Genomic DNA, 25,919 nt, shown 5'->3' with positions numbered 1-25,919 from the left:
GCCACCATTGAAAGCCTATGAGAAACGGTCAACAAGGAAACAGGAAACATTTATTGAAAATCTAGCCAAGGATTACTTTAAATACCTGTGTTGCAGCATTGCTCCCGGAGATGCTTGGAGCTGCCTCGGTCTGATTCGGATGGCAGAGGCAGATACCGAGGCAAAGCAGCAGCACGTTCCATGACACAAGAACGCCTGAGAAACATGAAGGTCTTCTTCCCAGCATGGCTGAAACTGAAGTGTGCAGGGAATCTAAGGCATCCGAGCTGGTATCATAACAACTTTACTCCGCCCACATAATGGGCTTTGCTACGCTGTGTGTGTGTGTGTGTGTGTGTGTGTGTCTGTGTGTGTGTGTATATGTGTGTACGTCTGTGTGTAACAGGAATGTCTGGACATGCAGTGGATAATTTAATAAACAATGCAACTACTTCATGTTTTCTACATTTGGCTGCAGGCGTTACTACAACTAGTTTTGTTTGTGCGATCTGAACTTTCCCATTCCCTTTTTTCTTTTTCTTTTTCCCAGGGATGTGATGAGATTGTGTTTTGTGTGTACACTCACGCATGGTGTGTGTCACAGCATGCAAAGGCTTCCTACATGATGTTTTTTCCCACACTCTACATGTGGAAAATTGAATTGCATCATCAGGTGTTACAGACATGCACCTTAAAATTGTACAGCATATTAACGAAATTCAATGAAGACATTTCCTGTAAAAAAAAAAAAAAAAAAAAGACCACATGCAGAGCTATTTGGTAAACACAGGACTTCTTTATGTGAATCATTTAACCATGAAGTAAGTTTTCAGCAAGTTCAACAAATTGTGTCAAAGTGGGATTTGGTATCACCAGGTTCCTACCTTCCAATCTCAAAGCTTTTCAAAAGTTCACATTAGCTTCTGTGCCATACTTTGATTTTAATCTAAGTGTCTTTGGTAAATGATGTTAGTGCATTCACAGTGTGTATCAAATCCAGGAATAATTTTTAACATTATATAAATTTGGCATTGGTGATTTCTCTCATAGATACTGATGACATCGTCTGCTACCTATTCTCAGACAGTCTTAAACAGGCCTGACACGACGTAGTCTGAAGCGTCTCCATCTATGAGACCCGTTCCATTACTGTGAACGAACCAGCAGGGAACATTTTCTCCATTCTTCACATCCCATCTGTAATCTTTCTGCCAGCCTCTGTCGAACAAGGAAAGAGACACATCACACAGAGATCAAACTGTGCTAAAATTTCAAAACAGTACATGCGATGTTTTTATTGGAATACACTAGTACATCCAGCAAACCATTTCTCATTGATATGGACATATAGGTTGGTAAGGGGTGTGTAGTGTACCTCGTCACATTGAGCGCCTGTCCCTTAATGTACATGGTGGCGTCTGGTTTCTCTTCAACCTCTCCTGGACGCAGGTCTGCCACCTCAAACTCAATCCCGTGGTAGAACTGACCTGGAGAGAGGCCCACCATTGTAAATAAACATCAGCTGCAAAAGCAGAGTCATTCTGGGCCTGCATGGTGGCCGGAGGTGATTTTACAGGGCAGACAGAGCAGGCAATTGCTTTGGGTCCGAGACGGCTGACACTTTTGGGTCCACTCTGCTGTTTCAAAAAACTTAAGGGCCCTATCTTGCATCTGTAATTTGAAAACATTCCTGAAACAACGTTGGATTTTACAGTTGTTCAAATTTGGCTTAGTTCAATGAGTTGATTTTTGCACCCAAGCCTTGCACACCCACATTTGACTCAACAGGAATTTATGAAAAACACACATGCTTTTAATATTTTTCAAAACATGGGTGCTGGTGATCAAAGCTACAACAGCTTGGTAGAAGACCAAACTCTTTCAGTTTGTGTGGGGTCAGCCAATAGCAGGGCCGCAGTGTGGCTCGACCAATATAAGATCTCCAAAGGCCCTCACAACAGATACTGCATAAGTGCAAAAATGGAAACACGCAAGAATTCATGGTGAGTTTGCATTTTACGACAGAACTCTTGCAAATTCTTGTCAGGCAGAAGGTGGACCTTCAAGGCTTGGATGAATGAGCTGTTTTGCTATCAAAGTCTGTACTGAAGATTTGTGCTAAATAAAAGTGAATATTTAGGTCTTTTACTCAGGATGTGACATTTTGGCTTTTGAGGACTTAAATAATGTTGGACAAATCCTAAGGAGTAATTCTGATGGAGGAGGCTGCCTTGGAGTTGCACTAGGAATCTCAAGGATGCTTCACCTGTGTTTTAACGCAAGGTTAAAAAGATAATAATTAACAACATTGTCATTTCTGAGTGAACTGGTCCTTTAGGTAACCACTCCTTTCTTTTTGTAAACTGCATGTCATTTTTTAATTAAACAGCCTAGTTACCCACCTGCAGCTATTCTTGCTAGCTAAAGTCAGGGAACGTATAGCCACCATGTCACATCAGCAATAGAAAACATTTTGCTGCCAGCCCACAGCTGAGTCGCTGTTAAGCTCTTTCATTAAAATCATCAATTGCAATCAAATTGAAACTCAAAATCAAAGACAAACTCTTTACTCTCCAACCCTGTACAATGGGAGTGCCTCAAGGATCGATTCTCGGTCCTCTTTTGTTTTGCATATCAATGACCTCCCCACAGTCTGTGATAATGTAAAAACAATAATGTGTGCGGATGACACAGTCTTATTTGCCCATGGTAAAAATCACAATGAAGTTGCAGCCAAATTGTCTGAGGCTATGGACAGAGTGGTGGAGTGGCTTGACCGAGTGTGCCTTACACTGAACATGGACAAGACAGTGGCTACAAACAAAGCAAAAAAGGAGAGTATCCAAATATATTTGTGAAAGGTCAATCGATAAAAACTACTGATGAATTTGTTAATTTAAGAATTTAAGTTTGCAAATTTCTAAAACAAACAAACAAAAAAACGAATATATACAACTGTTTAAGAAAATCATCATCATAATCATTGGTGAAGAATCAGCTTCCAAAGAAAAGTTACCAACAAGATAAGCACTAACACCTGTTTTCAGTATGCAGATCATAACAATACTACCCCACTAAGGGGTGTCAAAGACCTGATTCCCAGGGGAGAGTAAAAGACACAGGCACTTTTGTAGTCTATTCCAATGACATGATGCTGCTCATTCTGAGGGAGTGACATGTTTTGACACCACCACAGCATTTCTAAGGTATATTAACCCCAACCCCCGAGTGTGTAATATACCTAGCAGGCCGTGCACAGAAGGAGAGAGGAGGTGGCTGTCCAGGGTGTAGAAACCCAGATAGTTTTGGTGGTAGGGGTGCTTCTCCCACACTTTGTGTAGCAGGATCACAAACTTGACTGAATCTCTTAGAGTGACCGTCAGGCTGCGGTCCTTGGTCAACAGAAGATCCATACTGGAGGAGGGAGAGAAAGAAGGCAGGGGAGAGAGGAGACATGTGGCAGCCAAGTAGTCAGACTATGGATTTACTAATGCATATCAGCCTGACAGATTTTTTAAACATTAATGCAAGTGAACTGGGGTAAGTAAGCCTTAACCTCTAAGCTATCAAAGCATATTCTGTAGACAATTAAGCAACTAATATTTGTGGTGGACAGCTACAGTCACAGCTGTTGGTGAGAACTGATTGTTAGGGTCCCTCAGCATCAGATATCATAGTGATCTTGTCTGTATCATTGTCTATCACTGACGGAGCTGATGATCTCAAAGCCAGCACTCACTTGGCCCCTTTCAGAGAGGCTGCATCAGACCACAGCATCTTGACCCGTTTACCATCCTGGGACACCAAAATGTCCTTGGTTGTCACATCCAGTCTCACCCCGAGACTCTGGTGGACGATGCCAAAACGACCAAAGTAGGTGTTGATTTTACCATCAGGAGGAATTTTCTTATCTCCAATAGTCTGCCCGTTGACCAAAATACCTGAGGAAGCAACAGGGGATTCAGCATCTCACTGGAAAGTGTGGTCATGTATTACACAGGAGGCATTGTTATTGTTAGAATGAGATCAAAATAAACACTTTACTAGAATGGCATTTGAATCTAAGTGTATATGATGCACAAATGTGTATTTAAAACACTTTAGAGGAAAGGAACATCAGAAAGATATCAACTGCTACTGTCACAACTTATGTATTCTGGTATCCAAAACCTATGATGACAAGGAGGGAATAAAAATATATTGTTAATGATAATCTGCTGACCTGAGGTTGGATCTCTGACCAGGTTGAAAATGGTTCCTGGTGTGTCGTTGATATTGAAGCACAGGGAATCTTCTCTCTCTGGCAGCTCTATCATGAAATGGGGATCCCCATCCACTGTACAGGTGTTATCAGAGGATGAATACAATGAATAATACACAGACAAGGTGGACATGACAACTATTATAGGGATTGGCTTTGTGCCACTTGTTAGTGTTTTTGGTAAATGGATACTTATATAGGGATAAGACAGTACTTTTTAATATATGACAGTGCAGTTAAATATGGCAAATATGGCACATTACAACAACACTACATCAAAAAAGTACAAGAGAGGAATTACCAAAGTATGTTGGCGCGGATGCATAGACCGGTGGGTAATGTGCATGAGTCCTGTGGTAAAAACCTGACAAATAATATCCAAGTTACAAACGATCCACTGAATGGACTAGTCATTTTCAATTTCAGTTATTCAACAGAAGTTGACTGGCTTACTTGTTTTCTCTGCCTGTTGTCTTTGCTCTGTCAAAACAAACAAACAAACAAACATGGGACATCACACAATTCCAGCAGGTATCAAAAATTTAACACTCAGTTGTGGCCATAGTTGCACATAATTTTGTACAAATAGATATAAAGACTCACAACATTGTATGTATTGCCAATGTTTTTCACAGTATTTCATAGATTTCTTCATTAATTACTTACAGGATAGAAATACAACTGTTTGAGCCATGACAGGCTTTTCATCAGGTGATCTTTGGGGAAAAAGCCATTGAATATGAGGCCAAAAAAATCATATATTTAGAGATGGTAAGCATTGAATGCGGTAAAACCGACCCCACAGATCAACAGGTTACTATAATACATAAAGGACAGAAGCGTTCATGGTTAACTGTATCAAGATTTACATAGTCAAGTGATTTATAAGGTGTACAGACAGTAAATTAGCTTAAATCTTTTGCCTTCATATGATTATGTTTCTGTGATTTTTGTATTATATTAAAATGGAGAAATTAGGTGATGTCTTCTCGTTTGCCACGCCCACAGGCAAGCCTGAGTGATTATTTCCAGTAAGAACACCTGCACTGGTTCCCCCCAAAGATCGCCTGATGAAAAGCCTGTCATGGCTTGAAAAGTTATAAGTTATAGTTTAATAAAGAAATCTATGAAATACATCCTGTTGAAGACTCAGCACACGGAGAAAGCTGTGTGTGTGTATACTGTGTTTGATCTAACTTTGTACAACAATGTTGTTGTCATGCAGGGAATGGCTTGACCATATCCAGGTAGTAACAGACTGGGAAAAACTTCCCTGGGCAGCTCAGTATCACTCTCTACAGCCTTATTTGTCATCCTCTTCTTTTCCATTTTTCCCTACCCTCAGTCAGCTTGTCAGCGATGAGGGGACTGCCTGGTCCGTCCTCAGTCTCAGGCTTGGTGACCACCATGGAGGTGAGTGGGGTGACGAAGCTGTACTGCAGGGACAAGTCCAGGGCCTTGGCTGTGTTATTTTCTTTCTCTTCTGAGGGGCCACTCTTACTGGAAGAGGGAAAATAGATCATACACGTGTAGTTGTTCACAGCCAAGTTTGGCATTCAAAAAACCGGACTATTTCCTATTCCCTAACTGTCTGAAAACACAAGCTTGTGCTCAAAGACAATACAGTTTTTATCTGGGTTTAAAAATGTTAAAAATGGGTTTAAAAATTTTCATACAGAGACAATTCAAAAGCAGGGTGCAAAGGTAGACTGAAATTATAGCTGCTGCGCAGCAATGATCAGGGCTGGGTAATTTTAGGCAATTCTGAGCAACAAGTGGAGAATAGGACGATGAGAAGAAAGATGGCATTCTAATGTGCATTTTACATCAGTTGAGGCTTGAACTCAATTTCTGGAATGAAGGACAAGTCTCTATGTCACTGAGCTAATTGGCAAGTATTGACTTATTTTTTTCAGACAAATATGTGAAAATACACAACTACACCGCATGGAGATGTTGGTAATTTGTTTTTAACAATCTGGCATGGGACTGGACCCGCGTGCAAAATTTGGTGATTTGTCGCACATTGGAAGTAGGACTTCCTCAGAAGAAAGAAAGAAAGGAAGGAAGAAGAAAAAGAAGAAGAAGACGAAGAAGAAGAACACGCAGGAATACAAGAGGGATCTGGCAGCTTAGGCTGCCCGGCCCCTAATGACCCAGACAGACCTCTTCTCCAGTAGCTGCTGGATGGTGAGGTAGGCCCACATGCGCTCTGTGAAGTCCCCAAAGATGTACTCCTGATCTGGGTAGATCACATCCCAGTCCATAGCACTGGCCTGGCCCTGCACCTGGAAGTCCTCCTCAAACTACAGATGAGAACAAAGGAGAAAAAAAAACTGCATCTTGACCTCAGCATTATCTTTGCACTGTCTATCGCAAGCACATGAATTGAATATTTTGCTGTTTTTGCCTCTAACCCCATTGGCGAACACTTCCACCAGGAAGTTGTTTATGTCATTGTCACTCAGCCGACCAGCCACCACGATCTCGGAGCCATTGAACAACTGTCTGAAGTGGTTGGTGGTCACATACTCCACTGCGTTGTCAGGATAACGCAGGTCCACTTCTGAGAGCAGAGGGCTGGACACCTCCTCATAGAAACCCTGCAGTAAATTCATACACAGTATTTTCATGATTCCTGAGGAATGGGTTAGATGGTATGTGAGGTTAGTACCAGTTTGTTGGAAAAAAAAAAAAAACAACCTCAATTTGAATACATCTTGGTACTTACTTTGTCTACAAACATGTAGGTAAATGAGTCTATACCAAACCAATCTATTTTGATAAGGATGCATCAAAAATGAAAGAAACTGAGAAGCCACCCGTAATCGTCATCATAATACAGGTGTCCTTCCTCCACCTGCAGTTGAAGAGTTGCATCCGAGGCCTCGTAGATTCTGCGGGCCACTCCCTTGTTTTGTTTGGCCATGACATCCAGGAAGGAGTAGTCCACGTCGTTTCCAAAGCCCAGACAGAACAGAGACATGTTCCCATCGATAGCACCACGTACGTTCTCTTGGATCCTTGGGAGGTGGCTCTCTCCTTCACGTGCACAATGAAAAGCACATGGATGAAAGTGCACACACAAATACTATGTGCTTTGGTATACTGTAATACAAATTACTGGACACTAAAATTCCTCAGTTCTCGTGCTCACCTGAATTTGGCATTCCATCAGTCAGTAAAATAATCATATCCAAGTTTCTCTCTGGGACATTATTGTTCTTCCTGTCATTGATCAGCATTTTCACAGCTCTCAACACAGCATCATTGATATTAGTTCCTACAGAAGGAAAACACAATGTGGCAGTGATTCTTACATCGGCATGTATGAGGCTGTGTAGTTTCAAAGCATCTATCTCGGTTTTCAATTATCATCTAAAAAAGGACGTGAACAGGGACACTTGGCAGAAAAGCAAAAGTCTTAAGTTAAACTCTCACCTCCATTGTCATTTATCCTTCTAACATATTTCATGGCTTCAGCTACATTTTCTTCTGTTGCTTTCATAAGAGAATTCTTCCAAGGAGTAATTTCATGATCAAAGGGGATTAGAGCAAAGTAGTCCTCCATATGGAGGTCTTTGAGGATCTCCAGCAATGCTTCCCGGGTCTACAAAGAGTTACAATGTCAGAGGTCAAAATGTGCACATATGCAAAAAATATGAATGAGCATACAGACATACCCCATCCCCTAGTGCATGAACACACAAAAAACATCTACTTAGAGATATTTGATCTCACTTGAACAGACTTCAGTGACTAAAGATGTGATTTATTTTTACAGCAATAAATCAGAAGCACATGGATTTTGAAAGATCAGTGTTATGTGCTCACCTGTTGCATTTTTGTCCCACCCATTGAACCACTCCTGTCTATCACAAACACCACATTCTTAGGGACTCTGGGTAGATCGGGTGGAGCAAAGAAGTGCACAAAGTATCCGTTCACAATCTGAAGAGAGAAGAGTCACATAGTGTTACTGTATTTTGTGAAAGAAATGACACAAATCAACTTGAGAAATATAGAACCCGGAGAAAAAAATGTTTTCAGAGCTAAACATTAATTTTATGTTTTTGGTCATCATGTTCTCCTTTATCTGAATCTTCACAAGCATTGCAAACTAAAAAAGTATAGTTTAAGTGACTCAGCATAGTTTTAAAGTTATAGCCTGATTTAAATGAGCAGCAGACACAGTTGATACTCCTGTGAGAGCTCATGTTGATGTAAATACTGGCAACTGACCTGAATGTCTCCCAGAGTTGTTGCCCGGTTCACGTCGTACTTAACAATGAAATCTCCATCGATCAGTGTGCCATCACATCCTGGACACTTCCTCTGTTGTTCCAGCGTCGGTGAAAAAGATATGTGTGCCTAGCAGAGGGATTTTAATGCATTCAGTTTCAGTAGGTCAGCTGGGCTGGTTGGCCTCTTAATTTCATTGAGCATGGAGAAAGTGGGGATAACCAGGAACATTTTGAAAATATATCTTGACACTTCTTAAAGCTTCGGGGGAAAAAATACTTAAAAGTAGACATGCTGAAGGTAGGATTTGGATTTAATTTCACTGAACATGGAGAAAGTGAGATAGACCAGGATCATTTTGAAAATTGAGATGGAGCCGGCATTCAGGAATTGAGAGTCTTTGTATTCATGAACATCATGTCACAAATATTTTTAGGCACTTCCCTTAAGCTTAGCAATAAAAAGCCACCATACATAAAGTACTTAACCCTCCTATTATGTTTGGGGTCAATTTGCCCCCATTCAATGTTTAACGTCTCTAAATAAATGATTAGCATCATTTTTTTTGCTTCATATTTAATGACTTTTCCTAATTTAATGGGTACCACCGGGTAAACATGAAATTCACATGATGATATGTTTTCAATGTCCTGTACACACTTTGTATGCATCGGTTATAAATAAAAATATGTAATTAGAAATAATATTAAGCCATTAAAACACCAAAAATTTATATTTCATTCCAAATTTAGGTCAATCAGTGAGATTTTATGGTGATTTGCATATTTTTCCATAGTCGCATAATAGGAAAACTGGATGTATAAGTGTGGGTGTGGGGGGGGTTATGTTTTATTTAAAGGGCTATTTAGGTAGTCAAACATAAAGTTCCTGACACATAAACTTTGGTAACAATTTTAATTATAATAATTTTGTGGAGGTTTAAACTGCTGGGGTCAAATTGACCCCAAACATAAAAGATGTTAGTAAATTTGAACATGACAGGAGGGTTAAAAGTGTATCATCAAAAGTAGGATTTGGAAATCTGAGTAGGAGAGGCTTTTTGAACGGTACCTTGTTGTCTGTGACAGTTTTCTCCACTAGAGGGAGCAGCTCATTGGACAGGAAAGTTCCATAGGCATCAACAAAGGCAATGCCCTGAGGCTCATAGATGTCTACCTCAATCTGCACACACACACACACACACACACACACACACAGAGAGAGAGAGAGAGAGAGAGAGAGAGAGAGAGACATTAATCTTTTAGCATCCTCAAACCCAGGAATTCCCACAGAGGAATGGTGTAAACAAGAACATGGAGTTACCTGAAAGTTCTGGACCAGCTGCTTGGGTTTTACCCGGGTCAGAATCTCATACTGGCCCAGTTTCCTCTGAAGGAGCTCCTGATAGGTCAGAACAAAAGTCACGTTGCTGTTCGCAGCAATGTTGACAGACACGGAAAACTTCTCCATCTTTCTTCCAGAAACCCTTTAAACACAGAGACACCAATGAGACTAATTCCTTCTGATCTTTAACAGCACAGTTCATAAAGAATTAGTACACACAGGAGTGAACTAGAAAATAACCTGCTTTATCTTTTCGACATGACAGCAAAGAATTGCAGAACTGATTGAGATGAATTGACTTGTTTGGAAAAATGGTGATATTTGTAGAGTTTCAAGTCAAAAGAGCTTTTTTGTCATTTCCACATGCATAGAAACAAAATAGGGTACTCGGGGTTCAGCAGCAGCTGGATAGGTAATAGAAAATAAAATAAAATAAGATAAATAAATAAATAAATAAATAAAGTGACATGCCATAGAGTGACACTGTTCTAATAAATAGTGCAAAAGTATAGCAGCAGCAGCAGCAGCAGAGGTAGATTGTAAATGAATTGCACATTGTATTGCGCGTGTGTTTGTTCATACATGCAGCTGAGGTTGTATTTACATTGACACATGACTCTTTTGTCATGTATTCTCCTTGTTATTGTCCAGTCTGACTTACTTGACCAGTCCAGCAGTTTGTCCTGATGAAACAGCCTTCTCATACTGCTTCTTGGCTTTCTCTTTCTCCTTCACCTCCCCAACATAGATCTGACCCTCAATCTCCCTGCAAGGGAAAAGAAGAGTCATCAAACACTGAGGGATTTAAATGGGAGTAGGTGTTTCTAAAATGATTGTAAGGTTAGAAAGGGAAGGAAAGGAAAGGAAATGTTAAGTAAAGAAGAACGGCTATTTGGCAGTGTTACATGACCCATATGATGGGCCAGATGCACATACAACACATAGTTAAGTAATGAATGTCATTATTTGTGCCACACTCATACAACCACTAGGGCCCGACTGATATGGATTTTTTGGGGCTGATGCCGATTCCAATATTAGGGGGGAAAAAAATCTGATAACCGATACATCGGCCGATTAAATTTTTACATTTTTCAATAAAAAAAAAAAGACAAAATACCTGCTTTGGATGGCTTAAACATAGTTCTAAACACTTGTTACAAAGATATTAATTGAAGGGAGAACATTTTACTATTTTCAAATACTTTTATTATCAGAAATTGTGTGGAACAAGCAGCATATGAACAATTTGAACATAAAACAAATCAAAAATATGATGTGCAAAAAGGCAGTATCATCATGTCATCATGTTTAGCTTTAAGGTGCTGCCATAGGTTGGTTGTGTTTTTTGCTTTTAGCTTGCTTGATCCCTGGTTTACAGAAGCTGCACAAATATTACAGACAGCTTCACCAGTGACATCCTTGGTGAAGTAGTCCCACACCATACTGCATCCACCTTCTTTTGCCATCTGTAAAAAAACAGTAAGACATAATACACATTAGTTAAAAAAAAGCGTTACAAATCTGTCTAGTTACGTGGGCCATTTTGAAACTCAGACATTAAGCATTTGTCTTACTTGTGTTCATATGAATATGACGTGTACGGGTAATTCTTCAATTTGGGTAACTTTTCAGTCCCTGGCCTAAAATTTCATGAAAAAAATTAAAATCATATTAGGTTTTGTCACATTTGCTAAGTAGCAATAAAATTAACCCTGAACTTTTTTTATTGTCTCTTTGTCATGTATTTTTATACTTTTTTAAATGTGTTTTATGTCAAATTTTCAGTGCTTTGGCCATGTCCCTAGCCCAGAGTGTGGTACTTCAACTATGTTATAAAGTGAAAAAAAGTTTAAAAATAACTAAATTTTTACATTATAATTCTTCAAAACAAGTTGAATAAATACATTTCACATAGATATTTCATTTTAATGTGCCATATGTGGGTTTTCTCAAACAAAATATGGCTGTCCCTAAGTACTGTGGTCATTACCATCACTTTGAACAAATCACAGAATAATTAAGTTTTTCCAAAATCAGTTCACTTCACTCATCTGCATATGTGAAGAGGCAGATGAGCACATGGCTGTCAAGAGGAAAGTTTGACATTTTGATCATCAGAAGTGTAAGTAAATTCAAGATTTATATAGGGTGACAGTAGAGTATGTTTATTACACGTCATTACCAAATAAGCTTCAATGTTGTTATTTTAGTGTAGTTTTATGAAAATTTGCTCTGTTTGTGTGTAACTAGAGTGCATTTTATGCTAGCTGTTGGGTTAGCCTTGCCAAGTCATACAATGAGCTATTTTTTACCAGGAAAGTAAGAAATGTCATTACCATCACACGTCATTACCACCACACAATAAGCTGTGATGGTAAAGACAAACTGTGGTGGTAATGACATTTCTTTTTTTTCTTGCCTCATACTCAATGATTTTTCCTTATTTAATGGAGATAACTGAGTAAAGATAAAATTCACAGATATACAGTACAGGCCAAAAGTTTGGACACACCTCATTCAATGCGTTTTCTTTATTTTCATGACTATTTACATTGTAGATTCTCACTGAAGGAATCAAAACTATGAATGAACACGTGGAGTTATGTACTTAACAAAAAAAGGTGAAATAACTCAAAACATGTTTTATATTCTAGTTTCTTCAAAATAGCCACCCTTTGCTCTGATTACTGTTTTGCACACTCTTGGCATTCTCTCGATGAGCTTCAAGAGGTAGTCACCTGAAATGGTTCAATTTTGAATAAATCCCCAACAGTGTCACCAGCAAAACAGCCCCCACACCATCACACCTCCTCCTCCATGCTTCACAGTGGGAACCAGGCATGTGGAATCCATCCGTTCACCTTTTCTGCATCTCAAAAAGACACGGCGGTTGGAACCAAAGATCTCAAATTTGGACTCATCAGACCAAAGCACAGATTTCCACTGGTCTAATGTCCATTGCTTGTGTTTCTTGGCCCAAACAAATCTCTTCTGCTTGTTGCCTTTCCTTAGCAGTGGTTTCCTAGCAGCTATTTGACCATGAAGGCCTGATTGGCGCAGTCTCCTCTTAACAGTTGTTCTAGAGATGGGTCTGCTGCTAGAACTCTGTGTGCCATTTATCTGGTCTCTGATCTGAGCTGCTGTTAACTTGCGATTTCTGAGGCTGGTGACTCGGATGAACTTGTCCTCAGAAGCAGAGGTGACTCTTGGTCTTCCTTTCCTGGGTCGGTTCTCATGTGTGCCAGTTTCGTTGTAGCGCTTGATGGTTTTTGCGACTCCACTTGGGGACACATTTAAAGTTTTTGCAATTTTCCGGACTGACTGACCTTCATTTCTTAAAGTAATGATGGCCACTCGTTTTTCTTTAGTTAGCTGATTGGTTCTTGCCATAATATGAATTTTAACAGTTGTCCAATAGGGCTGTCGGCTGTGTAGTAACCTGACTTCTGCACAACACAACTGATGGTCCCAACCCCATTGATAAAGCAAGAAATTCCACTAATTAACCCTGATAAGGCACACCTGTGAAGTGAAAACCATTTCAGGTGACTACCTCTTGAAGCTCATCGAGAGAATGCCAAGAGTGTGCAAAGCAGTAATCAGAGCAAAGGGTGGCTATTTTGAAGAAACTAGAATATAAAACATGTTTTCAGTTATTTCACCTTTTTTTGTTAAGTACATAACTCCACATGTGTTCATTCATAGTTTTGATTCCTTCAGTGAGAATCTACAATGTAAATAGTCATGAAAATAAAGAAAACGCATTGAATGAGAAGGTGTGTCCAAACTTTTGGCCTGTACTGTATTATCAATGTCTAGTACACATTTTGACTATTTTGACACTGGGGTTTTAGATGCGGTCAATTTGGGCCCTGGCTTCTATAAAACATATGTGTCTGTCTTTGTCTGTGTGTGTGTGTGTGTGTGTGTGTGTGTGTGTGTGATTTTCTGGAGGTTTAACCCCAAGGATAATATGTGTTAAAATTTTAAAATAACAGCTGTGTTAAATAACATTATTGAATAACATTTTTCTGCACCAATTCATAAATATTATGTCTGAATATTTTATAAAGGCCTCACGTGTCATTTAAAATAAATTCATACATTTTCTCTTAATAGGCTACAGTTAATTCAACATGGCACCAAAAACAACTGTGCAAAGGTCAAAAACATTAACGTTAACTGTTTTTGTTTTGTAACAAGGTAATAAACATTTTCTATTTCAAAAGGTGGATTTGATTCATTTTTACATTAGCTGTTTGTATCAAATGTCATTACCAAAACATTTTGTCATTACCGCAACACACAGTCATTACCAACACAGCGCATATTTTTTGAGAAAAACAAATTTATTAAATAATTTCTATATATTTATTTTGTATTTGTGAGAATTTAACATTTTTTCTTAACATTTTATCCAAAAAATATATAAATTATTAATGTACTGAAAGCATAAATTTAATTGTCGGAGTAGCATCTAACATAATATTGAAATATCAGAACAAACAACTCCTATAAATATGTTTAAAATGAAATAAAAATCATTCTCAGCACAGCTTAGTCAAAATTAATGTTTGAAATTACATGCAATGTTTTAAAAACACCATATTTTCATGTTGTTTTGAAAAATAATTCACTATTTGATGATGTGATGGTAATGACGTTTTGTCCTGACATCTTGGAAAAACCTATAAATATATTAATATATCTGAAATAAATGGTCACAACCATCCACAAGAATGAATTCCTGAGAAAATAAAAGCAATATTCAGATGGATAAAAATATGTTTCTACAAGTTGTATTTTCTTACAATTTAAGAAGTCAAAAGTTCCCTTAATTGAAGAATTACCCGTACACTCCTGGCCAATTCATTAGACTAAACCTATTACTTTTAAAATGTTGTTGACTGTAAGAAATCTGATCATTCTTCTTTTATGGTTATTAGTGAGGTGGTAGTGGGTGTTGGTGTGAGGAGCATCATATTGAGGTGTCTGATATTTTGTCAAAACCACTTACATGTATCAGAGGGTCAAAATACTCTGAACTCCTCTCAATATACTGCTCTCCACACCAACAGCAACACCCACTATCATCTCAGTAAACATAAAGAAGTCTCTCTGACAGTGTCAACATTTACAAAGTAATACATTTATTAAAGTAGAATTCATCGTAGGGCTGTTATTGGTGTGCAATACATTGCACAGTGTCTAATTAAGTGGTCAGTCAGTGTAATAAATTACAAATTATTAATAAATTATTATCTGTAGGTAATAGGTAGGTGGATAAACAGCGTCATAAACTAGTAAAACATGATTTGAAATGCCCCTCTCTGATGTTCTCTAAACGTGCGTTCACATTTTCTTTCCTCCATGAAGTTATAACTTGGACCAGAAACGCTTTTTTCTTCCTCAACGCCATAAGTTAAAAAACACAGTTGGTGCGCTGCTGTAAATAAATGCAGCCCACAAGCACGGCGAAGACGCGTTATCCTAATGTGCTCCGGTCTTATCTAGTCTGTTAGCATGCAAAGTGCTTAACAAGGTAATATTTAAACTAGGTTATCCTAACTTTAGCTTGCTAACATATCAGTCAAGCGTGACAGACACAACGAGGCACGCCATGGGGAATAGGAAACTTATGGAGGTATTGTTTATTTCACAAACTAGTTATAAACTTACCATTGAGGCAAACCGCTCGGCTCAGTAAATGCGCTGTGGGCTCTTCAGGCTTCTCTCTACTTCACTCTGCTGTGGGGTGACTGTGGAGCGGGACGTGAAAGGAGTCGGAGCGCCCTCTACTGGATACGTAACGCACATTACTTCTAAGAAAACACCATATTCCCTGCATTTTACTAGTGGAAAAATAAGTGTTAACATCGGCGTCAATCGGCCAACTTTTGGCCGATTACCGATTATTCCCTAATCATTAATCATTAATCGGTCGGGCCCTAGAAAAATACCATTGCATACACAGACAGCCATAACAAAAGCAGGGATGCAGACAAAGTAACTGAAAGGAGGTGGAGAACAGACTAACATGCTGAAGTTGGTGATGAAGGCAGTCTTTGGCATCTCCACTTCAAAGAAGATTTCCTGTGAGGCGTTGGCCTTGTTAATAGCGCTGGAGGTCATGACTGTGTGGGCAAAACGAGATGCCACTGTACAGTCCACTGTAACGCTATACACCTCTACCTGTGATGAGAGAAACAGAGAGAGGGGTAGAGAAGGCACAAATAAAAAGACAAACAGTGACAGGGTAGAAAAATAGGGACCTCCTCCTATCATAAGCCCTGTAGATATATTGAATAAAGGCACATTATTTTTATGTCCTTACAAACTTATGCCTCCTTTTGCTACTTGGTACAGCCCAGAACATGTTGCCCTAAATGGTGCCAAAGAAAATTGTTTCAGCTTTGCTCATAAAAAAAAAGAAAAAAAAAAAAAAAAGAAAAAACATTATGTCATTAATTCCATGTCTGGGCTGATGTGATGAGACTTTTTTGGCGCCTAAACCCAGGAGCTTGGTTCTTCTGTGTAGGATGGTGTGGATATTTCTCATCATCATTATGATCTGAGTTATAGAAGTTTTCTCACTTACCATTGCATTTGGTATACTTCTTTTCTGTAAGAAAAAGTAAATACATAGATAAATAATAACTAAAAAATAAAAATAAAAAAAAGATGTACTGTTGAGGTCTGAATAGAAGCACAACAATGCTGGTATTCAACAGGCAGATTAATTAATAAGAAGATTAATAAATAAATGTTTTACACAGTGAAAAGATGTCAGAGTTTATCAAGTTTATTTGCAACAACAGAACGTTAAATAATCGTTAAACATCAAATTTGTATCGCTGTGGTTTGGAGTGAACATGAAGTTTATGCAATACTGCTATTTAACAATGACAAAAATGTATAAGCAGCATGACTGCAACTTTGCAGCAAAGTAAGGTCAGCATAGAAACAACAGGTTTTGTGTCTGTAAATAATTACTACAAAGCACCTGGATTAATCTGGGGGGTCTCTGGACTGATGTGGGGGCATGTTGTGTCTCCTGGAAGAAACATAAAGCAGGGTGGAAGAAATTAGAAAAGTAAGAAAACAGGAACATTATCAAGACCTGATGATGAACATGAAAAGCCACAGTCATAAACTGAGGTAGCTTGTAAATAAAAAAGGGGAAAAAAGAAAAAGAAAAAAAAAACATGCTTGGTTACACACTGCAGTCTGTACTACACACAGGGGAAGGATGAATGCATAGTAGTGATACAGCAGGCAGTGGAGAACAGAGGGTTTAAAGCTACTCTCCTTTTTTATCGTCTCCACAGCATTAGAGCCCATCAGGAAACAAAAAAAGAGCTGACTGAAAAAGCTGCAATTGCGAACTAATAGCAGAAATGATACAATGTCAAAATAAATACAGTGGCTGAATAGATCCAGTGGCTGAATAGATGCAGTGGCAGTGAAGTTACCTGTCCTGCAGCAAGGTGTTGGGAGATGACCAGAGCCCCGTTGGCCAGGCTGGACAGCCAGAGGCAGACGCAGCCCAACAGCAGCAGTCGAACACCCAACGCTCCAGACATGACCAAACTTCCACTAAACACTGGCTGACTTCACAACTGAGAAAAAAGCCCAATCTCCCTGCCCAGGAGGAGGGACAAAGTGTGTGTGTGTTGTGTGTTTTGACCAACAGACCTGACCTCAGCGTGCAGGAGGCCCAGTGGTGGAAATGTTCGTCTGTTGGTGCTTGCAAACCTCCAAGAAAATATCTGTGCTACTGAGGCTTTACAGTAAGTGTGTGACCATTAAATTGGCTTTGTGTAACCCCTCTCAGATGTAATTAACTCAGTTAGACTCTTAGTAAAAAGCCTACCTTCTTCATTGCCAGCTATTAAAATCCCAGGAAGCCCCCTTAAGAAAAGGGAGTGGACTGCCCACCTGTGGGTAATTATTACTATATGGAATATGCTTATACATAAAAATAATAATAATAATAAAAAGTTAAATTGATAATCTCTAATTCAACTACAATGTGCTGCACCAGTTAAGTTGTATTCCAAATAGATATCTGTGTTATCTACATTTGTTTCCAAACCATTTGATTAAGAAGTCAAAGGTCACTGTTAGTGCATGCAGTCTGTTCAGACTGGTAAATAAACCAAGGGAACCACTGTTCTACATAGTAGGCTATCTGCATTAGACAATAATTTTTGGAGAACACAGAAGCATTGTCATCTAATAATGAAAGCCTACCATGGAGAACAGTGTGCGGGTTCTCTTGTGCCATCCTCTGGACTTTCTTCCACCCAGCGGCTGTGCTGATGTGTGTGTGGACCAACCAGAACTAACTTGGACATATTCAGGCTGGTCACACATTGAAATGTCAGAAATGATCTCATCAGTCAGAATTACAAATATGATCTACTTCTCTGAGATTAAAAACATTTCTTGTCCAGGTTTCTGTGCTGGTTTGTTGCACAGTAGAAGAAAATTTAATAACTCATTACCGGTTTATGCAATGAATGAGACTATTGAGAATTAATTTGGATCGTGCTAACATGGTGCTTGGTTTGGCTAGCGCTGGATGTAGAGAGCGTATGATAGGGATAGAGTCCAAGTCAAGGAGGGCTTTGTGTATTCAATGAGAAACCTCTTTCTTGGCATGATCTGGGCAAGGCTGGCAGGGTCATGGTTGAAGGTAATGCATCTGTGTTTGTTTGAAGTTGTGTGGGAGTGCATGTTTACTTATCTAAAAAGCCAGAAGCATTTATTTATTTTGCTACTTTTTGCTAAAATTTTGCTCAAGGGGTTCTATTCATTCCTAACAATTAGGAATGGCTTCCATCAACACATGGTGACTGTGCTCTTGTTGTGGTGCACTGATGACACGGTCTCTACACAGAATTAGAAAGTAGTTCTTAAAGAAGAGTCCATTTTCTTTTATTAAAAAATAACATGTAAGACTGTTTTAACAATCAGCAATGAAACTAAAGCCATCATCTGATTCACTGGCTGCGCAAACAGCAAAGTGCAGTTTCTTGCACAACATTGTCAATATTGCACAAACTAGTCCATTTATTTTCCCCAACATTCTTCCTTTTGGAGACAACTGTTTGGGGTACAATGCCCTTTTTTGCCATCCATGTTATATTTACATTAAAACCCACACAGTCATACACATACAGATTACAAAATTCCAGTTCATCTTCCAGCGTGTTTCCTGCTTTTTCGCTGTGCCTACTTGTTGAACACACTGGCCCCAGGAGCTTGTGCAGGAGGCTGTGTCAGGGCCGTCTCTGATCCTGATCTCACATTGCTGAAGACTGACGGAGCCACTTTGCCCATGCGTTCTGGAAAGATAAAGAGAGACACACAAAATGTCCTTATGAAATGTGTTAAAAATAGGAGAGTGGTCCCTCTCACCACCTCCCAGGAATAACCTTCCCAGATTCTTATCTTACGCCTGTTTCATCTCACATCTTGGACTGGACATTTTGTGTGCTTGCAGTAACAGTGTATTCCCACTCACTTCAAGCTCACACATTCACCATTTCACCATTCACTGGAATGTAGCAAGTGACCCAGTGAAGCTGTATTTGCAAAATAAAATGAATTATCTGGATGGTTCAATTTATAGGAACAGTACTCCAAAAAGGCTACCTGAGAGACCTGAGCACCATGGCTATTTCTACTGTGAAACGCTAAATATGGATAGGAGTTGCACAAACTGACCAGTGGAAAGGCCACTGGTGTTAATGAATGCAAGTCATTCAAGGCCAGCAGCAGATTACTCGGTATTTGTGAAGTGAGCAAGAAAATAACAAAGATGAAGGGATAATATTGTAATGCGGGCAAGACTGGACTTGAGTTGTGAGCTTATTTATTAACTTAGTAGCGTTTGAATAGCGTAGGGGAAAAAAAATGTTATGTATTACGCTGCCATCTAAGTTCAGTCATTTCAACAGCCAGATCCATGGTGCAGCCTGCTTACTACCAACAAATCTGCACAGCTAGTGTAAACATTAGGCCATCTGGCCGGTTTGTTTTACTGTTACTTCCTTGAAGGCTACATGTTTTGCTGGGCTTATCACTCTCTAAAATGTAGTCCATCCCTATTGTGGACTTTACTTTGTCTGGAGCTTCGACTCCATCAGGATGGACTAGAAGTTAGTATGGGAGTAGGAGAAACGTCAACATGGCAGGCCAGCACATAAGTCAGTTTCTCATGTTCTCATGCTACTTTTAAACTGGTGGGTGGCACTACAAACAACGTTAATAATCCCGCCTGTTTCTAGGTCGCATGAAGTTAACATTAGAGAGCACAGCCATCAGGAAAGTTATAGGGAACTACCTCAGGTATACTATAGTTCCCTGGCACTGTTGTAGCAGAGGCTCATCATGGGACAGAGGCAGTTGCTGATGGATATCTCACAGGAGGAGAGGTGTGCAAGCTGGAGATGTAAAGAAAGTCAGTGCCAAGCTGCACAGAGCTGCAGTTTAACCAAAAAGATGTTTTTGTTGTTGTTTCGCCCCCCCCCCCCCCCCCCCCCCCCCCCCCCCCCCTGCCACTTTTCAGAGCCCTGATTACTTCATTTCTTAAATCTTGGACCATTTTCAGTGCTTTGGGTCATCAGTGCTTCCTGTTTAGAGCCAGGTGGGGAGCAGGAACACACTGAATACACTGAGCAATCTCATATGGCAACTTCTGCTGATTTTTTATCAGCCAACAGCTACGTTCTTATGGGGGGGAAGCCAGTGCCAGCTTAAGACAATGGCTGATGTGCTCAAGTAAAATAAAATAAAATAAAATAAAATAAAATAAATTTAAATAACCAAATAAATAAATTTCAGATTATTTCAGGCATTTTTGTGAGACTAAGACAGATTATTTGAATAAAATGAGGCAAATATTACAAAGTAAACAGCGTAGACTGGAATAACAAAAAGAAACAGCCATTAGTGCATCAGGCTTTGTAGTTCGTTCTGGAAAAATCTCAGAGATGTCAATCCAGATAATTCATTCAGGCAAACTCAAATAGGGGCAACACAAACACAACATGCCCAGACCGGAGCCATCCTGGTGTGTGGAATTGTGCTGTTGGCATCTGAATTGTGTTCATCACTACCCGCTGAACAGCAATTTGAATTTCATGAGACGTTTTGTGATATGATGTTTTTCACAATATCATTCTCAGTCATTTAGTACTGTACGGTAATGCGTTATCACATGTTTGCAACACTTCAGTGTGACAGTTTTCTTGTGTGTCTGGTGGTTAGGTTTCAGCGATTTTACCCCTGTGTTGATTCCAAATAGAGAACTACTTTTAAAAAGCCAATATCCTGGTGCCATTATTAAAAACACAGGATCAGTATTGTATCATAATGACATAAGAAATAAACAGAATGTCAGATGATTACTGCTGGTCCCCCTTCTCTCACTATAGAAGGAATGGAAAATAAAGCAGAGCAAGCAGTGGCAGGCGCTCAGCTGGTCACACTACAGATAGCCTTTTAAAAAGGTGGAAGATATCCTTCATATCACATGACTGAATGCTTTGGTCCACTCCCATTACACTTGTTTACTGGCCAGTGATGAGTCTGACAACCTCAGGCAGCATGATCTTCTGTTACCATCTGATCACGCAGCAATAGACACATTATCTGGGTCTGTAGGCCCAGAAGGAGCATAAAAAAGAAATTATCTATCAAGCAAAGAATAAAATTATAGGGAGGAAAGGCACTACTGTCCCTACCCTAACACTGTACATTATGTTCTATCACTGTGTTCCCAGGCTCACAGGAAACAATAATAAAAAAGGTTTTTACTCACCACACTCCACCATGACTTCATAAGTCTTACTCTTGACCTCGCCCTTCAGCCCCAGCTTACTGCGGGCCCCTTTCAGGTCCTCCTCCTTCATCACTGGACGCTTCTTCTTCTTCACCTCGCCTGGCTGAAGCAAAGTAAGGAAAATGGGGGAGAAGGTGACTGATTTATGAAAAAGAAAATAAGAGGGGAAATAAAGGGTGAAATTTCATATACTTTTAACATTGTCATTTGTATAAAACTCTCTGAACTCAAGGTTTGAGGCACTGTGTAATGCTATACCACACTAAAATCAAAGCAGCATATTGGTCCTTAAATAACTCACCTGTGACATGGTGAAAGGGGTTGGTGTGATAATCCCAGAGTCACTAAGTCCCCGTGTGATAACGTGGCTTTTTGTTACTCTGCTCTGTGTCTTTGTGCCCCAGCCCCCCAGCAGGATTGATCATTATATAGGCCGGGGCCAGACCCTCACACACATTTCCTGTCAGTGAGTCAGTTAGAGCCCCTGCCCTCTGTCCCTCTCTGTCTGTTGTCAGTGTGTATTATTAGGTGTGATGTGAGGGCTGATGCAGCTGGAATGGGTCTCCCGTGCTTTACGATGGGCTTAAGGAGCCAACAGCTGATAATTCACAACACAAGGCGCCAAGTTACTACGTTCCCTAAACACCGACTGCGGGCTGGTGAAGGCCACGCCACCTCCCTGACGTTCCAGTGGCTGGGACTCTGACTCCTTTGCTGCAACATGGATTTAATCCAGTTTAATCCAAGTTTTTTTTTTTTTTTTTTTTTTTTTTTTTTTTTTGGTGGGTGGGGGTGTGTGTGTGTAGGGGGGGGCGGTTCTTATAAAAAGCATCGCAGGACTGTTAACTGTTGTGTTTGTTTCTTAATACTTTCTAGAGTTATAATGAGCAATATGTATTCCTATCAGTGATGGCACCACATTCTGTAAGACCCTTTATCACTGGGCAGAACAATTATAATGTAATTAGTAAATGCAATGTATTGGCAAGGCAGGGCCACATTATAACAAGGCACATGCACAAGAAAATGAATTAAGATTTCTCAACTATGACTGGCATCAAATACCCAGGATCCCTGTCATGTTTTTTTTATTTGTTTGTTTTGTTTTGTTTTTGTTTTGTTTTTTGGTCATTGCCTGTTTTTACATGGATGTTTTCCCCCCTCTGGTTTATATGGGTTATTGTTACCTGTATCAGACAAAGTAGTGCAATGCTTCGTTTTGGTCCATGAAATCTTACAATTACACCAATTAGACACCTTGCTTTAAATGTTACACTGTTTATGCAACTGCTAAAGATTACTGTAACATTAATATTCATATAAAGAATGTTTTGGTCATTCAAGCACACCTAAATTATTACTTTTTCATCACTGTCATTATTTTTCCATTTGCATTTCCAGTTGAATTTAGTCTAATCTTTCTGTAGTTCCTACATTAGATTGTCATGTTGTTTATTGCATTTTTGTTACATGGTATTATGGTGTGGTTTGGAAAAAAAGAGGGTTGAAGAGAGAGTAAGTAAGCAAACAGTTTAGTTGATACTTAGTCAGAAAGCATGGCATCATAATCTGAAATCAGTGCATGGGTGTTACCATGTCTGAAAGAGATGGAGAAATTGACTCAGTATTTTAAATAAGAAGCAGTGATACAGAGAGAATCCCAATGCAATGCCAGCAGTGGCTCGGGCCTCATTCACATTCACATTCTAGACAATCTTAAGGTCTGAGTATAGGTGCTGAATTAAGAACATATATAAAAAAAACATGATCACTTTAGAGGAATGACTAAGAACTGACACTTTAGTCTTCATCTGGATGATTATACCTGGTGATTCTCATCAAGAGCTGTTAAAAAAAAAAAAAAAAAAAAAAAAAAGTTCTGTGTCTGTAATGGCCATCTGTGACACCGCAAGTAAATGTATGTTTGTGTGGGTGCAGGAGCTTTGTAAGTACAGTATGTAGTACAAAATGAGCCTCTGGCAGACCTGACTAATGCATGATTGGCAGGCTCAAGGTAGCGCCCTTGTTGGCAGGGGTGGACATTTACTTACATAACTGGTTATAAACATCCTAATAGCCTTAAGGGAATTCATAACACCACAGCCCTTGTGTATAGTTAGGGCTCCTCTGGTGCCATTTGTAATCATACTACAGGAGTTCATGGTTACTGGGGATAAACCAAAAAAGCAATCAACAAAGCAAATGATATGTTTTGCGTCAGGCGGGGTATGAAAACACAGCATGCACGGTGAAAGTGACAAATGGAAAATGGGCGTTCTGGTGTGTATGAGCGCTCAGTGAAAGCTGAGTGAGGCTGCTTCCCAAGAGCCACACTTCTTACTGAGTTCGTCTCTTACTGGCATCACTAAATATGTGTTTGTGTATGGATGCTTAGGATTTTACAGTGGATCTATTTCACATCTCATAATCATAATTGCTGTTAACTTAGATGAGACTAAGGTCAAATAATCTGGATGAGCCTTTCTCCGAATCTGAGTCAAAGTGCTGCGTCAAGTGGCAGGAAATAGACGATACACTAAATCATGCCCAGAGAGACTTCTTTTCAAAACACATTCTTCCACACCCCAAGGCGGTGCCAGAAACTTCTTAAGCAGACACAAAATGGCAATGAACAAGATCCCTGGTGGTCTAGTGGTTAGGATTCGGCGCTCTCACCGCCGCGGCCCGGGTTCGATTCCCGGTCAGGGAACAGACCTTTTGATCGCTAAACACTCCGTGAAATATCTGTTTAATTAAAGATGGATTACGAACTGGACCCGTCGGACCTGAAGTCAGGCGATTCATGTGGCTTCAGCCTGTACTCCCAGAAGACAGTCCACTGTGATTGGGCAGAGTGAAAGGAGCCCTCTGAAATATGAGAGGGACAAAATAAACAAAAGGCTGGCATGTATAAAGCTGCGCCTGAAGTGCACGTCACACTCTGTTACTTGGCGATACACAGATCAGCTGTACTGCACTCAGAAAATGCTTATTTTAAAACGAAAAGTGAAACTTAAAATTCTACAATAGTATCTAATGCTCCAAACACAAACTTTTTTTTTAATCATAGATATGTGGGTAGGGTTTGAGTTATGTGGGAGCTGAGTTCCCACAAAAAAGTAAATGTCAAACACTGTAGACCTACCCTGGTGACCTCTCTGATCCCTATCTTGTATTCCATTATTTTAATCTCTGTGATGGCCACATGCAGCCACACATGGTAACACTGCCGCATAACTCACACTTTCTCACCAAATTAGTTTCAGTATAGTCATTATTTTGTTACTCGCACAGGTTTATTTCATTTGCAGGTAACACCTCAACAAAGTTTGTTGGATTTAGGATCTCTTTATTTATTTTATAACCGCACATTGTTCTATATGGAGCGCACACTTTTACAGTGTAGGGTTATGAAAAGCAGTAATTCGTTATATTAATCATTTGTTTCTTTGTTTGAATTACCGTGCTGCTGATGGAGGATGCTTCCTGGTAGAGGAAAAGGTGTGGCGCGCATTAGTCGATGTAAGGGTACCAAAAATGGCGCAACATACACCCGAGATCAGTTGATCGAATCCCGTTCGACCCGAGCGCGTTGCGGTCTCTTATTATGACCACAGTACACCCATATTTTTACTACTAAAGCATTATAAGGGAGTGATACATGCTGTCACTAGTATTAGCCATAAAATACAGCAAGGTACAACAGTAGGCCTACAACAAATACTACGCTACAGTATATGTCTAGTATATTATACCATAATATATAGATATATTTTACAGTAGGTATTAGCTGCACCATTATACACAGCTTTTGTCCCACCAGGGTCAAAGAAAAAATTTTTCAAGTAAGTAAGGGGTAACTTTAATAGTGGATGAGGGGAAGGGGACCTGGACTGGAGCGGCCACCTTCCTTTAAAAACTTCTTTTTGTCTGCTAACATATTATTCATCGAACTATTTATTCATTCATTTACAATAAACACAACAACTTCAGGAGAAGAAATAAAACGAAACAGTAAAAGTGAGCCGGGACTTTTGCCCCAATGGCGGCCACTGATTGGTCAATTCTTGGTAGTCGCTGGGGCAAATCTTGGTAGCGATACGGGCTGCGATTGGCCGCAGCCTCCAATTCCTGGTAGATTCTTGGTAGCGATAGGAGCACTGATTGGCTGTCGCTACCAAGAATGCGCTTGACTCACGGGAGGCTGTTAATTGTTGAAGCCAGCTGATTGGACACAAC

General features: G+C 39.7%; 1 protein-coding gene and 1 non-coding gene across 2 annotated transcripts; one reads left to right on the top strand and one right to left on the bottom strand.

Moving 5' to 3' along the window:
* Nucleotides 1-840: 840 nt before the first annotated feature.
* On the bottom strand, nt 841-17,412 carry LOC115359733 (inter-alpha-trypsin inhibitor heavy chain H3-like). Its single transcript, XM_030052343.1, has 22 exons — nt 17,302-17,412; nt 16,833-16,883; nt 16,428-16,451; nt 15,867-16,021; nt 10,488-10,592; nt 9,806-9,968; nt 9,554-9,664; nt 8,483-8,611; nt 8,075-8,191; nt 7,682-7,850; nt 7,398-7,523; nt 7,101-7,282; nt 6,658-6,843; nt 6,407-6,546; nt 5,580-5,740; nt 4,694-4,720; nt 4,542-4,604; nt 4,202-4,315; nt 3,719-3,920; nt 3,221-3,393; nt 1,355-1,466; nt 841-1,197 (listed from the first exon to the last, which is right to left on the bottom strand). Exons 1-22 carry the CDS (start codon nt 17,410-17,412, stop codon nt 1,059-1,061), a joined length of 2,760 nt encoding a protein of 919 aa, XP_029908203.1. The 3' UTR covers nt 841-1,058.
* Nucleotides 17,413-24,318: 6,906 nt separating this feature from the next.
* trnae-cuc (transfer RNA glutamic acid (anticodon CUC)) lies at nt 24,319-24,390 on the top strand. The gene has a single exon. It is a non-coding gene; the product is annotated as a tRNA-Glu (tRNA).
* Nucleotides 24,391-25,919: the final 1,529 nt, after the last annotated feature.

The sequence above is a fragment of the Myripristis murdjan genome, chromosome 5 (genome assembly GCF_902150065.1).
Source record: "Myripristis murdjan chromosome 5, fMyrMur1.1, whole genome shotgun sequence".
Taxonomy (NCBI): Eukaryota; Metazoa; Chordata; class Actinopteri; order Holocentriformes; family Holocentridae; genus Myripristis; species Myripristis murdjan.
Note: the sequence above shows the minus strand (reverse complement) of the source record. Positions and strands in the feature narration are given on the sequence as shown.

What these genes read in the sequence shown, in the direction of transcription:
- LOC115359733 (XM_030052343.1), bottom strand. Translation starts at nt 17,412, where the DNA reads ATGTCTGGAGCGTTGGGTGTTCGACTGCTGCTGTTGGGCTGCGTCTGC. An exon ending in TGATGGAATGCCAAATTCAG is followed by an intron (nt 7,283 to 7,397) that starts GTGAGCACGAGA and finishes GTGCACGTGAAG; the next exon opens with GAGAGAGCCACCTCCCAAGG. An exon ending in TGGAAGTGTTCGCCAATGGG is followed by an intron (nt 6,547 to 6,657) that starts GTTAGAGGCAAA and finishes TCTCATCTGTAG; the next exon opens with TTTGAGGAGGACTTCCAGGT.